Here is a 16,345-nt window from a genome sequence, read left to right on the forward strand (position 1 = left end):
GCCAGGACTGCTGCTCCTCTGAAAAGCAATCCATATACAGATCGCTTTTCAGAGGCATTTGAAAGGTGGTAAAGAGGCATTATGTTGCCTCCTCACCACCTGTTTTAAGCCCGTAAATGTAGCATCACTATACCGCAACTGTGCAGTCTACACAGTTGCGGGGTAGTTGCAGTGCAGGCCCATTCACCCTGAGCATACCTCCAGCTGCAGCCACAGCATGTGTACACCCCCAGCTGCTCCCTCTGCAGCTAAAGGGGGAGAAGTTGGGGGTGGTAAAAACAGCTTAACCATGTAGTTTTACTGCCCCTCCAATAAGCCCTTGGTTCACATCTGCATGGCTGCATGCTGTGTGTAGGGCAGCCCATGCATTTCAATGGGCTTCCATACCCACAAAAATGCAGGGAAAGAAGTCCCAGAGCTTTTTTTTTTTTTTTAATTGTTTAATTGCGCTGCACCAAAAGCACCCCATGTTTCCAATGTGTGGGGTACCATTAAGACTTAACGGTACCCCTAAAGAACAGAGCATTCGTCTGTGTGTCAGGCAAACGAGCGCGACAAAGGCACGAGAATTTTTGTTGGGCCAGGTATGAGTGCTCGAATGACCGAATTTTAATGGTTCAAAGAATGTCAGGCAAAATGGTCGGCCCTCACACATGTTCACTTCATCGAATCTGGCCCTCTTTGAAAAAAGTTTGGACACCCCTGCCATAGACAGTTCAAATCTTGATCAGTTCAGCAGGAACAGGCCAAAATTCAAACCATGTATGGGCAGGCTGAATGTACCCAAGTAGATTGATAGATCATCTTGGGTACAACCAGCCCGTTTGATTTTACATGCAGTAATTTCTAGTGGCTGTTATAGCTGCTAGCAGTAATCACTCTGTTCCCCCGGTGGGGGCGGCTTCCCATGCCCCTCCCCCCTAGCTGTTTTGATGAGGGAATCAAGTGATTTTCTTTCCTGTAACCATGAAAATCACTCCACCTGTGGTCGGCTTAACAGTCGTTTGACAAAAGACACTGGACAGGGCTGACACCACTTAGTCCAAAGAAATGTTGTGTGTTGTCAACCCACAATAGGGCATATCAACAGGTATTTTTCTATGCTTCTACTGTCTTAGCATATTTGCTTGAAGCTTGCCATAAGCTTTATGAATGCAAAAGATCGCTGTACACTCTGCTCTTATACAAGCTGAAGCCCATGTGAACAAGGCGTTAAAGTGGAATTCCAATCACTACTTTTTTTTAGTGATTGATAGGGTGGGGAAGGGTTAGAACCTCTAACTGCCGCAGGAAAAAGAGGAAATCTTCCCAAAGTGATAGTAAATTGGGAATCTAACACCAGTTATTAGTGGAACAGGTGTTTACGTTGGGAGGTTTCACTATGAAATGCACTACAGTGCACCTGTATGGCGCGGTCAGAAGACAATTGCTTTCTGCATGTCCTTGTGTTGCACATGTGTTGATCAATGCAGCTCAACGGACATAGTGTAAATGACTCCCAATGCTGGATTTACACCTATGTATTTTTCTTCCAATGTGGTTTCCATTAAATCAATAAAGTGTTGCAAAGCTTTGTCTGGGATTTGAACACTTGTCATAATGTACATCAGTGAGTGCTGATGTATGTCATAATGCCTTTACATGTGTTGTTATGTGTCAATGTGCATTATGATATGTGTTAACACGCATCTTTAGGCATGTGTTGAGATGCGTATGCTCATTCACACCACAAGGTACATAAAAACATGCAGAAAATGCATAGCAACATGACATCAATTTTTTTAAATGCATTCTCTGTACATGCCACATCATTTTTTTTTGATTGCGTTGATGTGTTTTTGTGCATTGGGCTGCATAAAAATGTAGCATGACTGCATTTTCTTCAACACACACCAACAAACTTGTATAGCGTGAACAGGGCACATAGAGATCAATTGTTTTTTTTCAGCATTGTGTATAGTCTGCAGCTCAACACACCTGGCATGAGTGAGCCCTTACTTATGTGAAACCGGTAACATTGCAGAATTATTGTCATAGTCATCTGACTGGAACATAAGGCTGGCCATACATTATACAATTTCCCTTTAGATTTACCAAAAACATATAATATGTGGTCAAACCTAAACATCTCTTTAATTTTGTGTCCTATCAGGCAGGCCCTTGCACTACATAGTTGAATGTAAATCTAAAAGGAAATTGTACAAGAGTGTATATCCTAAAAGGAAAACAGAAAAAATGAAGAGCTTATTATAAGCAGGCAGTGGTTTTGTCAAAGGGCCATTGGTCAGGTTATTATAACTTACATTTCCTCTGAAGCGTAAGAAGGTCTTGACATCCGATAGCCTCTCTTTATGGCATTGTAAAACTGCTCATTCATTGGCAGCTCTGGGTAGGGTGTTCCACCTGTACAGATAGTAAAATTAGATTTCTTTATGACTGATGCGGTTGCTGAAACCTTTTCAAGTACAGAGAATATACATTAAGGGGTAATAAAGAGCTAAGATATTTACCTTTCCTGAGAAAATGCTGTTCAAAGCTCCCTCAAGTACTAGACAAGGGACCAAAAGTCTAGGCAATTGGTCACATGTCCTCATCTGAAGGGGTGGAGCCGAGTTCAGATTGGCTCATCCTAGACCTAGACCTAGAGCCTATTTGCTCATGTCACAAGCACTAATGTAAGCCTGCAACACCATGTTCTCCAGGAAAGTACTTCAGGCAATCTATTTTTTTTACTAGAAAGCCTGTTAATCAAGGTTCAAGTTAATCTACAGTAATAGACCTAGTGCTCAGATTAAGCCAGCCAATCAGGGCCTCTGTCTTTACACTGATCCTCCACTTTGGAGTCATGTCATTCACCCTTCATCGGAAGATTAGAAAATTCACTCGGTAAATGACACAGGACGTTTAGTGGAAAGAGTGAGAAGCAGCAGTCATGGTTGTTCTATGGGTGGACAGACATCTTATTGCCAGATTCACAAACAGGCTTTAGAAATCCTTTCCTCCTTCACCAAAAACAGATATATCAAATTTTTCACTTTATAAAAGAGGAAACATTTATGAAAAGGTGAAATTCTAAATCTTTTAGCTAACAGTTCAATTTTTGGACATTTTCTACAACAGTTTAACTACTTGCCGACCACCCACTGCAGATGTACTGCGGCAAAGTAGCCCATCTGCGCAAATTGCCATACCGGTATGGCTATTTGTGCACTAGCTTTCGTGGGAGCATGCACGCTCTGATTGGCCAGCGGAAGAGCCAATCAGCGGGTCCAGCAGGATCTCCACAGAGACAGAACGGGGATCTGCAGAAGTAAACAAGGTAGATCTCTGTTCTGTCAGGGGATGACACTAAGATCTGTCTTCCTGCTAAGCAGGAAGAAGGATCTGTGTGCCCCCCCCCCCCCCCATACAGTTAGAAAACACAAAAAGGGGAACACATTTATTCTTTTGTTAATCCGTTCCCTGCCAGTGTCATTAGTACAATGTCAGTGCATATTTTTAGCACTAATCACTGTAATAATGTCACTGGTTCCCAAAAAAGTGTCAAAAATGTCAGTTGGGTGTCCGATCTGTCTGCCGCAATGTCGCAGTCCTGCTAAAAATGACTGATCACTGCCATTACTAGTAAAAAAAATGACATGACATAAATCTATCCCCTATTTTGTGGACCCTATAACTTTTGCGCAAACCAATCAACATGTAGGTCCTAGATGATTTGGCATGGTAGCCAATCAGCTTCTAACTTCAGCTTCTTCAATTAAGCTTTGACAAAAAAATCTGGAAGTTGATTGGTTTATATGCAGAGCTGCACAAGATTTTTTGATTTGATGTTGCGAGTTGACAGCCTTTACATAATGAATGAGCTGACTTAAAGAGTATTTGCAATTTTGCAGCCAAATTGGGATAACAGCCACTTTAAATTTGTTACCATGAATGTTCTCATTCACACAGCATAATAATAAAAAAAAAAAAAAAAAAAAAAACACGATTTAAACATTTCTGATTACCATCTTAAGTGCTTTTTACTTGCTTAAAAGTTCTAACATGCTCTCCCTGCATTGTAACATTTAGGAGGGTTCACACTCTCTGTCCTAACAAAAGGATAAAAATTTAGAAACGGCCCTCCTACATTGTATTTTACTAGGGACAAAGACACACAAGACTGCCCCGGAATTCTTAGCCATGACACTTTTTCCTTACATACATCTAAAAGGTAAGACATATACATTTTTTTTTTTTTTTTTTTAGGTATGCTGTGTGACTGGGAACACATAACCAACATATCGTGGAATTTTCTTCAATTTGACTGCAAATTGGAAATACACTTTAACACAACACACATTAATGCATGTCATAACAGGCAATAAAGCACCACAAAGGAATGCTTTAGTGTGAATGAGCCCTCAAGTAATGTGAGACACAGCAGGCTAGAGGATCACTGTTACTTTTTATAGGTGAGGGAAGTAGATACCCCATCATGTTATGACACGGACTGTGCCCCATCAAATAGACACTCCCTGTTTTCTTCCCTTGAACCTGTAATGCCGTGTACACACGATCGGAATTTTGGCCAGCAAAAGACCAATGAGAGCTTTTCATCGGAAAATGCAACCATGTGTGTGCTCCATCGGAATTTAGCTGGCCGAATTCCCGCCAGCAAAAAAATTTGAGAGCATGTTCTCAATTTTTCAGACGGAAAAACATTCTATTGGAAATTCCGATCGTGTGTATGCAATTCCGATGCGCAAAAACTCACGCATGCTCAGATTCAACTACGAGAAGGATGCTATTGGCTACTGGGTATTGAACTTCTTTTCTAGTTCCGTCATACTTATTGTAAGTCACCGCGTTGTTGATGGTCGGAATTTGGTGTGACTGTGTGTATGCAAGACAGCTTGAGCGATATCCTGTCGGAATTCCGTTGGGAAAACCATCAGAGCTTTCCGATCGTGTGTACGTGGCATAAGTGATGAACATTCCCCTCTCTCCATCATACCACCAATTAAAGGACATGCAGTGAGAGAAATAGAAATATCTTTTATTGTTGTCCTTCTAAACATACTAGTTGACTGGCTGTCTCTTTTGCCAATATTTTGAGACAATTACCTGGAGAAAGTATACATATCTAGAAAGCCTGAATGCTTGTTTCAACTCAGTGACTTACAAAGTATCAAATCCATTGGATCAGTATGACAGTTTGAAAACTATTTTCAGAAGGAAAAGGAAGAGCGTCGGGGTCTCCATACTTCACTACACAATTTCTTTAAATCAAATTTAACTAAATACAACACAACAACTACAGTGAAGGAAAAAAGTATTTGACCCCCCTGCTGATTTTGTAAGTTTGCCCACTGACAAAGAAATGATCGGTCTATAAATTTAATGGTCGGTTTATTATAACAGTGAGAGACAGAACAACAACAAAAATATCCAGAAAAATGCATTTCAAAAAAGTTATAAATTGATTTGCATTTTAATGAGTGAAATAAGTATTGGATCCCCTATCAATCAGCAAGATTTCTTCTATACATGTAACGAGCTGAGATTAGGAGCACTCTCTTAAAGGGAGTGCTCCTAATCTCAGCTTTTTACCTGTGTAAAAGACACCTGTCCACAGAAGCAATCAATTAACCAGATTCCAATCTCTCCACCATGGCCAAGACCAAAGAGCTGTCCAAGAATGTCAGGGACAGGATTGTAGACCTACACAAGGCTGGAATGGGCTACAAAAAGCAGCGTGGTGAGAGGGTCACGCTAGTTAGTGCGATTCTTTGCAAATGGAAGAAACGCAAAATAGCTGCCAATCTCCCTCGGTCTGGGGCCCCATGCAAGATCTCAACTTGTGGCATTTCAAGGATCATGAGAATTGTGAAGAATCAGCCCAGAACTAAACAGGAGAATCTTGCCAATGATCTCAAGGCAGCTGGGACCATAGTCACAAAGAAAACAATTGGTAACACACTCTGCTGTAAAGGACTGAAATCCTGCAGTGCCTGCAAGTTCCCCCTGCTCAAGAAAGCACATGTACCATTTTAGTGCAATTCCCGACCCAGTGATATGGACCAGAGTTGGCATTAAACAACTGAAACATGTAGTGGGGAGGACGAAGCTATTTACGTTTGACCAACTGAAAGTTAAATATAACCTCCCAAATTGGTACCTTTTTCGATACCTCCAGTTGCGGCATTCCTTTCTCTCTCAGTTCGGTTCTGAGGTGCTGGAGCTGGGAGTGTCTCCACTGGAGAGGTTGCTGCGGACGGAGGACTTGCTGAAGCCCCTGTCCGCAGTCTATAAAGAGCTGTTCGTAGACAGGCCAAAACTGGTGCAAAAATGCAGAGACACTTGGAGTGCCCTAGTGACAGACTTCGGGGGGGAGGACTGGGACGACATGTGGGACCACCCATTTCAAACCCTGGTATCAGTCAGAGACAGACTTATTCAATTCAAAATTCTTCACAGGGTGTATTATACCCCTGTAAGACTAGCTAGGATGTATGGTACGGGATCGGCGGGATGCTGGCGTTGTACAGCTGATTGCGCTGACTTTGATCATATATTCTGGCAGTGCCAGCAGATCGGGGACTTCTGGAAGGGAGTGACGCACACCATACAAACAGTACTCTCGGTGCCGATTCCTCTTACACTTGCGGCATGTCTGCTTGGGCTGGTGGAGGAGTTAGCGCCTCGAAGGGCGCAGAGAACTATGATTTCCTTGTCTTTATTTTATGCACGCAAAGCTATTCTGTTATGTTGGAAAAAACCCGACTGCCTACGGTATCATATTAGAAAAGCTTGATTAATAAAGCGCTACCATTCTACAAGGCTACATATCTAAGTAGGGGATGCCCCAATAAATTTGAGAAAGTGTGGCAGGGCTGGTTGGAAAACAAGGACACTTTGAATTAATTTCCTAGGTGGGGGGGACAATCCCCAACCAACCAGCTGGTTTAGGGGGCAGGGTGCTGCTCTAAGTCTTATTGGCTCCTTACTTTTCTCCGGGGTTCAGGAACACCATCACTGACGGGTAGTATGCTTTCTGAGGGGTACAGCTGGTGTACATGGTATGTGATTTGGTGTCATTGGAGGGCTGCACGGGAGGCTTGGGGGGGGGGGGGGGGGTCATATGTTTTGTATTACATGTGTGGAAAATTGTTAATAAACAGAAATTTGCAAAAAAAAAAAAAAGAAAGCACATGTTCAGGCCCATCTGAAGTTTGCTAAATGAACATCTGAATGATTCAGAGGAGAACTGGGTGAAAGCGTTGTGGTCAGATGAGACCACAATTGAGCTCTTTGGCATCAACTCAACTTGCCATGTTTGGAGGTGGAGGAATACTGCCTATGACCCCAAGGACACCATCCCCACCATAAAACATGGAGGTGGAAACATTATGCTTTAGGGGTGTTTCTCTGCTAAGGGGATAGGACAACTTCACTGCACCGAAAGGACAATGGACAGGGACATGTACCATCAAATCTTGGGTGAGAACCTCCTTTCCTTAGCCAGGGTATTGAAAATGGATTGCGGATGCGTATTCCAGCATGACAATGACCCAAAACACACAGCCAAGGAAACAAAGGAGGGGCTCAAGAAGAAACATATTAAAATCCTGGAGTGACCTAGCCAGTCTCCAGACCTTAATATCATAGAAAATATGTGGAGGGAGCTGAAGGTTCGAGTTACCAAACATCAGCCTCAAAACCTTTATGATTTGGAGAGGATCTGCAAAGAGGAGTAGGAAAAAATCCATCCTTAGATGTGTGCAATCCTGGTGGCCAACTACAAGAAATTTCTGGCCTGACCTCCGATTGCCAACAAGGGTTTCTCCAAGTACTAAGTCATGTTTTGCGAGGGGTCAAATACTTATTTCACTCATTAAAAATCAATTTATAACTTTTTTGAAATGCGTTTTTCTGGATATTTTTGTTGTTATTCTGTCTCTCACTGTTATAATAAACCGACCATTAAAATTATAGACCGATTATTTCTTTGTCAGTGGTCAAATGTACAAAATCAGCAAGGAATCAAATACATTTTCCCTCACTGTACTTCAAAGACCTCTTAAGATCAGAAATTCATACACTGTTCATACCCAAAGTGAATATCTCCCAAAGAAGGATTCCAAAAGACCACACATCACTGAGAGTAGTGTACAGATTGTTGAATATACTTTCTGGTGCCATCCATTTCAGGGGAAGGAAAGTCTGAAATAGAGGAAACAAAATGTTAGCTTACTTTTCTATTGGTATAGAAATCTATTAGCTGAATGTATTAGTGCTGATAATTGGAGTGAGCTACATGTAATTTTTTATTCACTGGCTGATAACTGCATTGCCATGCTGCACCCTGCAGCACCAGTGAAGCTGCATTTTAACCCTTTTCATGACTAAGCCTATTTTTGACATTACTTAGAACCCCCAAACACACACACACACACACACACACATACATATATACATATATATATATATATATATATATATATATATATATATATATATATATATATATATATATATATATATATATATAGTTTAGCAGAGAATCTAGAGAATAAAATGGCGATTGTTGCAATATTTTATGTCAGACGGTATTCGTGTGACATAAACGTTTTTTGGAAAAGGGACACTTTCATGAATTAAAAAAAAACAAAACATTAATGTTAGCCCAATTGTTTTGTATAATGTGCAAGATAATGTTAGGCCGAGTAAATAGATATCAAACATGTCGCGCTTTATAATTGCACGCACTCGTGGAATGACGTCAAACTACGGTACCTAAAAATCTCTATAGGTGACGCTTTAATTTTTTTTTACGGTTACCAGGTTAGACATACAGAGGAGATCTAGTGCTAGAATTATTACCCTCGCTCTGGCGATCGCGCCGATATCTCACATGTGTGATTGGAACACTGTTTACATGTGCGGGCGCGACTTCCGTATTCGTTTTCTTTGCTGCGCGAGCTCGCGGCAACGGGGGCGTTTAAAACATTTTTTTTTCTTATTTATTTTATTTATTTTACAATTAATAAACTGTTTTAAAAAAAAAAAAATGGTATCACTTTTATTGCTGTCACAAGGAATGTAAACATCCCTTGTGACAGTAATAGGTGGTGACAGGCAGTGTTGGTCAGCTTACTTTAAAAAAGTAATTAGTTAAGTTACAAATTACTTCTCCCAAAAAGTAATTGCATTAGTAACTCAATTACTACATTGGAAAAGTAATTAGTTAGTTACTCAGCAAAGTAACTGAGACTTTTTTTTTAAATATTCTATAATGCAATTAAGTTCTATAACATCTTTAATATCAAAGATGTTTATATTAACTGATTGAAGACTAAAAACACTATATACAGTATTTTAGAATATTTGGTATTTATTTGAACCCAAATGTTGAAGGGGGTGGCAGCAGTGGTACTTGAGGGGGTGGCAGCGGTGGTACCTGAGGGGGTGGCAGCGGTGGTACCTGAGGGGGTGGCAGCTTGGGGGGTGCCAGTGGTGGTGGTGTACTTGGGGGGGTTCCAGTGGTGGTGGTGTACTTGGGGGATGGCAGCGGTGGTACTTTGGGGGGGTGGCAGCGGTGGTGTACTTGGGGGGGGGTGGCAGGCAGCGTGGTACTTGGGGTGGTGGCAGAGGTGGTGGTGCCATCCTCTCCCACCAACACCACTTCTGCCTCTTACTGATCCCATCCCCCACCACCAATGATCTCACCCCTACCCTATCCCCACCATCACCTCTGTTGTAGAAGTAGTGGTGGGTGGGTAGGGATGGGATAAGTAAGAAGTAGAGGTGGTGGAGGACTTGGGATGGATAGATTGCACTGCAATACGAATCATCAGTCACTTACTTGAATGCCTCCAGGGATGCCTTTCCTCGTGGGGAGAGAGACCCTCCCCTTCACTCGATTGGTGTCAGCTGGTCAGCGGACTTAATTTTTCCGTGTCCGCCCCGCCTCCCTACATTCTCTCTCTCTGGATAGGCGGGGCGGGATGGGGCGGTCCAGACAGTCTCTCTGAGCCTCAGCCTCGTCTCAGCTCAGCGGGTGAAAGCCCCCTCCCCGCGGCGGAACGAACGGCCAGGCAGCCTCCCGGGCGGTAGATGTAATTGAGGTAAAGCCGCCCAAGTAATGGGAACTGAGTTACCATGAGGGGAAGAGTAATCAGTTAGATTACTTGTTACCCTTTAAACTAACTGCGTTACGTAACTCCCTTTATTTGAACTCAGTTACTTACATCACTGGTGACAGGTACTCTTTATGGAGGGATCGGGGGTCTAAAAGACCTCCAATCCCTCCTTTACACTTCAAAGTATTCAGATCACCATTTTGGCGATCGGCGATTCTGAATACTGTATATTTTTTTTTAAACCGGCGCCATTGGCAGCTCAGTAAACGGGAAGTGACGTCATGACGCCACTTACTGCTTCATTCCAGTCTGTCAATAGCCGCCAGAAGCGGCGGATTGTTGATGTCCCCTCCCTCTCCTCCGATATAACAGCCGAACAGCTTTTAGCCGCATCGGTTGTTATCAATGGAAAAAAAAACAGCACTGGGATGATGCCTGCAGCTGCGGGCATTGTCCCGGTATAACCCCCCGAAAGCCGAGTACGCACATCAAGGTGTTAAAATCTATAATTGGACAAATTCAAACATAAAACTAGATAAAAAAAAAAAAAAACTATACTGAAATTAACATGCATTGTGTAATTCCAAACTTCTGCTTTAAGTCAGTCCTAAGTAATTGAGAATGGCTATGTGCAAACCTTGTGGTAAGGACTATTACATAGTATATTATCTGATATTTTACTAATTTCTTTAGAAAAGTGATCAAATCGTTAAAGTGTATCTGAAGTATAGTAGAACCCTATTGAGATGCATTTGCTCTAATGAACCAGATACACTCCAGACCTCTCATACAGCTCCTCATAATGGATATCAATAAAAAGGCAGCCTCATGCTATCTATAACAATAAAGACCTTTACAGGAACACTTACGTTGCCTTTGGAAATATAGTTGGAGTCTCTGACGATGTCTCTGGCTAGGCCAAAGTCACAGATCTTCACCAGTTTTCCCTCACAGATGAGGACGTTCCTTGCTGCCAAATCACGATGAACGCACTACAAATTGAATTACAGGATCAGATATTTATTATTGAATTTTTTATATCTTAATGCTGCACACTTGCAAAAAGCAAAAGGTGGCCATACTGATCTATTGGCTCTGTAGGTGGATTGGGATCATGTACTCAAAAATAATTTACATGTGTACTGAATTTGTCTTCATATCAGCAGTCTGCCACTTGCAAGGATAGAATGAGGACAATACTAAGGCTAGAAACATATAGGACAAAAATATTACAGCGCACGCACACATGCAAAACTAACATTTACATCAAGGCTTTTTAAAAACACCTAGAAATTTTCAAAAAACATTATCAAAAAATATGAGGATTTGGTCACACCATATTGCTATACAGTGCTTTTTTTTTTTTTGGAGCATTCAGATTATATAGCCAGTATTAGCAAGTAAGTACATTTTAATAGGCATTAGTTGAGCTTCATGAATGAATGGAGCTCCGTGTTTTTGTATTACTGGAATGCAGAAAGCAGCCAGGTTTACAATTTAGGTTTGGGTGACTCTGGCCATAACTCTGGGGTGTGTATGGGACTGAGAGAACAAGGCATTAGTTAGACAAGTATATTCAGGTCCTGGTAGATAGCTGCCATGAGTTGTTTTCATGAAGATGCCATGGAGAACACTGAAAATTAATTAAAGCGTATGTAAGCCCTAACAATGAACTTCTCTGGTTTTCTTCTTATTGGACTGTTAAATATACGATTTGGAAGCATTTTGCTAAATCTGTACAAGTACAAAAACATGCCTGTTGATTTTGCAGGAAATCCAGAGAGGACTTGACTCATACTTCCCAACTTTTTAAAATGGGAATGAGGGACACCTACTGGCCACACACCTTGCTACGCCCCATTAAAGGAGAATTGTACAAAAAAAAAAACAAGATTGGTTAAACCCATAAGTGCTTTTTTTACCACTACTATTCCTTTATATTGGCTTTTGGAATTTACAATGCAGCAATTTAGAAATCAGATGAAAGGTTCAGCGCTGGCAAACATTTTGATACTTAAAAAGTGCATTTTATGTACATCTATATAGATAAGACCAAAATGAGGGACAAATGAGGAACAATGAGGGACAGAGGGACATTGCTCCAAATCAGGGACAGTCCTTGGAAATCAGGGACAGTCCTTGGAAATCAGGGACAGTTGGGAGCTAAGCTTAACTTTCTGTAGTGAGCTGATAATGCTGATAAGTTGATAATGCTAAACTGAAATCTCTAAAAGCCCATACACACGATCAGACTTTTTGACAACAAACATGCAAATTAGCTGTTTTAAGGCAGCATTCGACCGTGTGTACGCTCCATCGGACAAACTTTTTCAGTTTTCATCTGACTTTTGTTGACTGTGCGAATGGACAAACTTTCTGGCAACAAAAGTCCGATGGAGCAAAGTCTGATCGTGTGTACAGAAAACCATAGGACATTTGTACAAAGTACAAACACACATGCTCAGAATCAATGCAAAAGATCAGACAACAATACAAAAGTTGACCAAAGGTGGTGGTAAAGAGCAGAAAAACCACGCGATTTGGTGAAAGTTGGCTGAAAAAGTCCTGCTGTGTGTATGCAATACAAGTTCACGCCCGACGCCCTTTGTACAAAAATCCACGGTAAAGTTTGTACAAAGTCTGATCGTGTATATGAGGCTTAACAGTGATCTCTCAAGAACACCTCAACCTTATGTTATGGAGAAGAAGAGATGGGCAGGAGATCACGGTTGAAAATAAAGGTACAAAGTAAATGAATGCATCCATCAGATCTAAGAACTGGTATGTTGCATAATATTACATTATTGGTGTTGGGTTTAGATATATTTTAAAATGAAAAATAACTAAACAAAAAATGCACTAAGAAAAAAACAAAGGCGTCCTACTCTATCAATACTAATTACCTATCTGGCTCTAGTTATAGCAGCTTTTCTCAATGTTTTTACACCAAAGGAACCCTTACTATCATGCTCAGGTCTCAGGGAACCCTACTAATTTTTTTTATCTACAATTTACGGCTCATTAGTAAGATCAGTAAGTTATGAATATAATAATAAAATTAAGAATGTGGTTTACCTAGTGTAATTACACCCCCTGTGGATAATTTGTACCACCCTCTGACAGATATGATAAAAATCATTTTTGGAAATAATAAAATTAAAAATAACGCTGTGCAGAAAAATAAAAAAGAGAAATTTCATTTGATTGGTGGTCAGTGGAGAAATAACTCCTTTCATTCATTTTCAGTGTAGGGTTCCCTTACATTGGGGGTCAGTGGGAAACGCGTTCTCTCACATTTTGGTCAGCAACATAGATTCCCCCTGAGCTATATTCAGTGAGAGGAAAAATACACCTTGTTTCTCTCACCATTGGTGGTCAAGAATTAACTATTTCATTGGTGATACCAATGGAACCCTGGTTGAGAATGACTGAGCTATAGTATTTTCTAAATCATGGTCCCTGGACAAGCATACCACCAGTGAAGTCAGAGCGGAGTCAAAACTCCTATTATCCATACTCGTTCTGGGTCAGCTACTACAGCATAAACCATTGGTTCTTCACCAGTTCTTCATGGCATTTTTAGAAGACAGGGTCAGCAGTGCCAGTCTATACGTTACCTCAGTGCAGGTTCTCTTTATGGCTGCAGTTTTTTATAGATATATATATATATACGGTATGATATTTATAAATATGCAAATAAATGGCAATAAGCAGTCTGTCATCCAAACAGATGGACACAATACTACAAGTCAGTAAATGCATTATTAATCTGATGTGATATTTAAAAGAGAAGTGAAAAAAACTTACATTCTTTGAAGCAAGAAATTCCATTCCATTAGCCACTTGGTAGCTAAATCCAATTAAATCAGTATAACTGAGGATTGGAGATTCATTTATTAAGGTGGAATAATTGGTCCTTTCATGAGCTTCATTAAAAAAGAAAGAAATATAATTAGTTTGTTATTCATATGAATAACTGGTGTTGGGAGCCAATTTGGATGGCACATCTGTAAGATAAGAGAAGTGAGCTTTTCTCTGTAAAACATGGATTTCATAATGCAATGCTTTAAGTGAACCTGGTATTCATGTTAAACATTTAGGGTTGATTTACATTCATGTGCTGTGACAATGCAATTTACAGATGCATTGCAGTGCCATTCAATTTGAGTAGCACCCCAATAAATCAAGGCAGCACACATGCACTGCAACACTCTGCAATGCATGGCGTTGCAGTGCTTTGCGGGAAAAATTATTTGACATATCCAATTTTTAAGTTTGTATTGATGCATCTGAACAGCCCATTTATTTCAATGGCCAGCTTTAATGCGATGCATGTTAACACATGACAAAATACACATGCTTTAATGCACTGCTCAAATGTCAATGGGCCCTAAAAGTCTTCATTAAGAGCAAAAACCACAAGGGGGGGGGGGGGGGGTGTAATTAGCTCAAAAAAAATCTCTCCTCTGTGTTACTTTTTTATAGCTAAACCCCAGGTAAGCACACATATAAAATACATAAAGCCCCCCGGGGGTACTTTCCCATATTACATATTAGAGCTGTTTTACCTGACAAAGGAATTCATATTTCTGTCTATTCAGACCTGAGGTTTACAAAGTCCTTCCAGCTTATGACTTCCAGTGAAAGGATATGCAGGACACTGAGCTTATATCTCTATCACTCTGTTCTTTTCTCCTAAAAACATTGCACTGTAACACAACTGTGCTGCATTTTCCTCCCCAGTCTACTATGCTCTGCTGTACTGAGACAGCAAGAGGCTGATACTAAAGCAAATTTAAATACCAACACTGCTTGCATCTAATAAATACATTGCATAATGCACTATATTTTTAAATACAGAACTGCAATAATTTGTGTCTGTCCAGTGAGTGTGCATCAGTGGGTGGCCAAAAAGGTTAATCTCATTGGATTGAAGCCAATCAGCTTCTAACTCCAGCTTGTTCAATTAAGCTTTGACCAAAAATACCTGGAAGCTGATTGGTTTCTATGCAGAGCTGCACCCAATTTTGCACTCTTCAATTTTAGTAAATCAGCCCCATAGTTAGGCTGGCCATACATTATGCAATTTTTCTTGTTCAATTTTCTTTTAGATTTACCAAAACCATATAATATGAGGTCAAACCTAAACACTTTCAATGTGTATGCAGTCAGGCAGGCCCTTGCTCTACACAGTTGAAGGTAAATCTAAAGAAAATTGAACAAGAAAATTGTATAGTGTATGGCCAGCCTATGTCTGGTTAAAAATAACAAAAGTCCATACAGTTCAACCAATAGAAGGAAAAAAAATATACTGTACAATCCTATACCCACAGTTGATTCAGAGGAAGGCAAAAAAACTCCAACAAAGCACAATCCAATTTTCTCCAGCACAATAAAAAATCCCTTCCTGATCCCTCAAGAGGTATTCCCAGATCAACTTTACCTATACATTTTAGCATCCAGTTATATTATGTGTATCAAGGGGAGAAAAATCTCAGCTACCGCACATCATACAATCTTAGCGTGTAAAAGGTGATAACAGCCTAAGCCTAAATCTATCCAGGCCACACCCCAGTCATGTTACGCCCCACCCCAGTGAGTATGCCTGACTACACTGTTAGAATTTCAGCTGATTTTGAGGAATTAGTCAAACTCTACAATGTGTGGCTCAAGCGGCTACTTGGCCATGAGCGCCAGCTGTCAGAATACAATATCCTAATAGGAGGGATTTGTCCATCTATGCTGTTATACTTACCTGCTCTGTACATGGTTTTGCACATCACAGCCCCGATACTCCTCTTTTGGGGTCCCCAGAGGTGTTCCTGGCTTCTCCCCCCACCGGGTGTCCCCATAGCAAGCCGCTTGCTTGCTCCAGAGGCAGCTCTGTGTGTCTGCCCCTCAGTCTCTCCTCACTGGCTGTGATTGTCAACAGCAGGAGCCACTGGCTCCCAATGTTGTCTCTAAGTCAATGAGGAATGAGAGAGCGAGGAGAGCTCTTGTACGCACTGATGGATTGAGATCTTGCTCAGGTAAGTATAAGTGGGGCGACTGGGCGGGAGACCTGCACATAGAAGGTTTTACCTTCACGCATAGAATGCACAAAGGAAAAAAAAACTGCCTTTACAACCACTTTAATTATCAATCTAGCAACCTTGGCAACCTTGAATGGCTTGAACTTTTAAAGATAATTTTCAAGCAAATACAGGTATATAGATAAATGA

At 40.9% G+C, this 16,345-nt stretch overlaps 1 protein-coding gene across 2 annotated transcripts in view; it reads right to left on the bottom strand.

Moving 5' to 3' along the window:
- PDGFRB (platelet derived growth factor receptor beta) overlaps positions 1 to 16,345 on the bottom strand; it is a 213,194-nt gene that overhangs the window by 21,996 nt on the left and 174,853 nt on the right. For both annotated transcript variants that reach the window (XM_077474333.1, XM_077474332.1), the window contains 4 exons: positions 13,932 to 14,050; positions 10,994 to 11,116; positions 8,094 to 8,205; positions 2,304 to 2,403 (listed from right to left, as the gene is read on the bottom strand). In XM_077474333.1, coding sequence (XP_077330459.1) covers positions 2,304 to 2,403; positions 8,094 to 8,205; positions 10,994 to 11,116; positions 13,932 to 14,050 — 454 coding nt within the window. The remainder of the gene's footprint in view (positions 1 to 2,303; positions 2,404 to 8,093; positions 8,206 to 10,993; positions 11,117 to 13,931; positions 14,051 to 16,345) is intronic.

The sequence above is a fragment of the Lithobates pipiens genome, unplaced genomic scaffold (assembly GCF_037356315.1).
Source record: "Lithobates pipiens isolate NorthernLeopardFrog02 unplaced genomic scaffold, aLitPip1_a1.2 Scaffold_8, whole genome shotgun sequence".
Taxonomy (NCBI): Eukaryota; Metazoa; Chordata; class Amphibia; order Anura; family Ranidae; genus Lithobates; species Lithobates pipiens.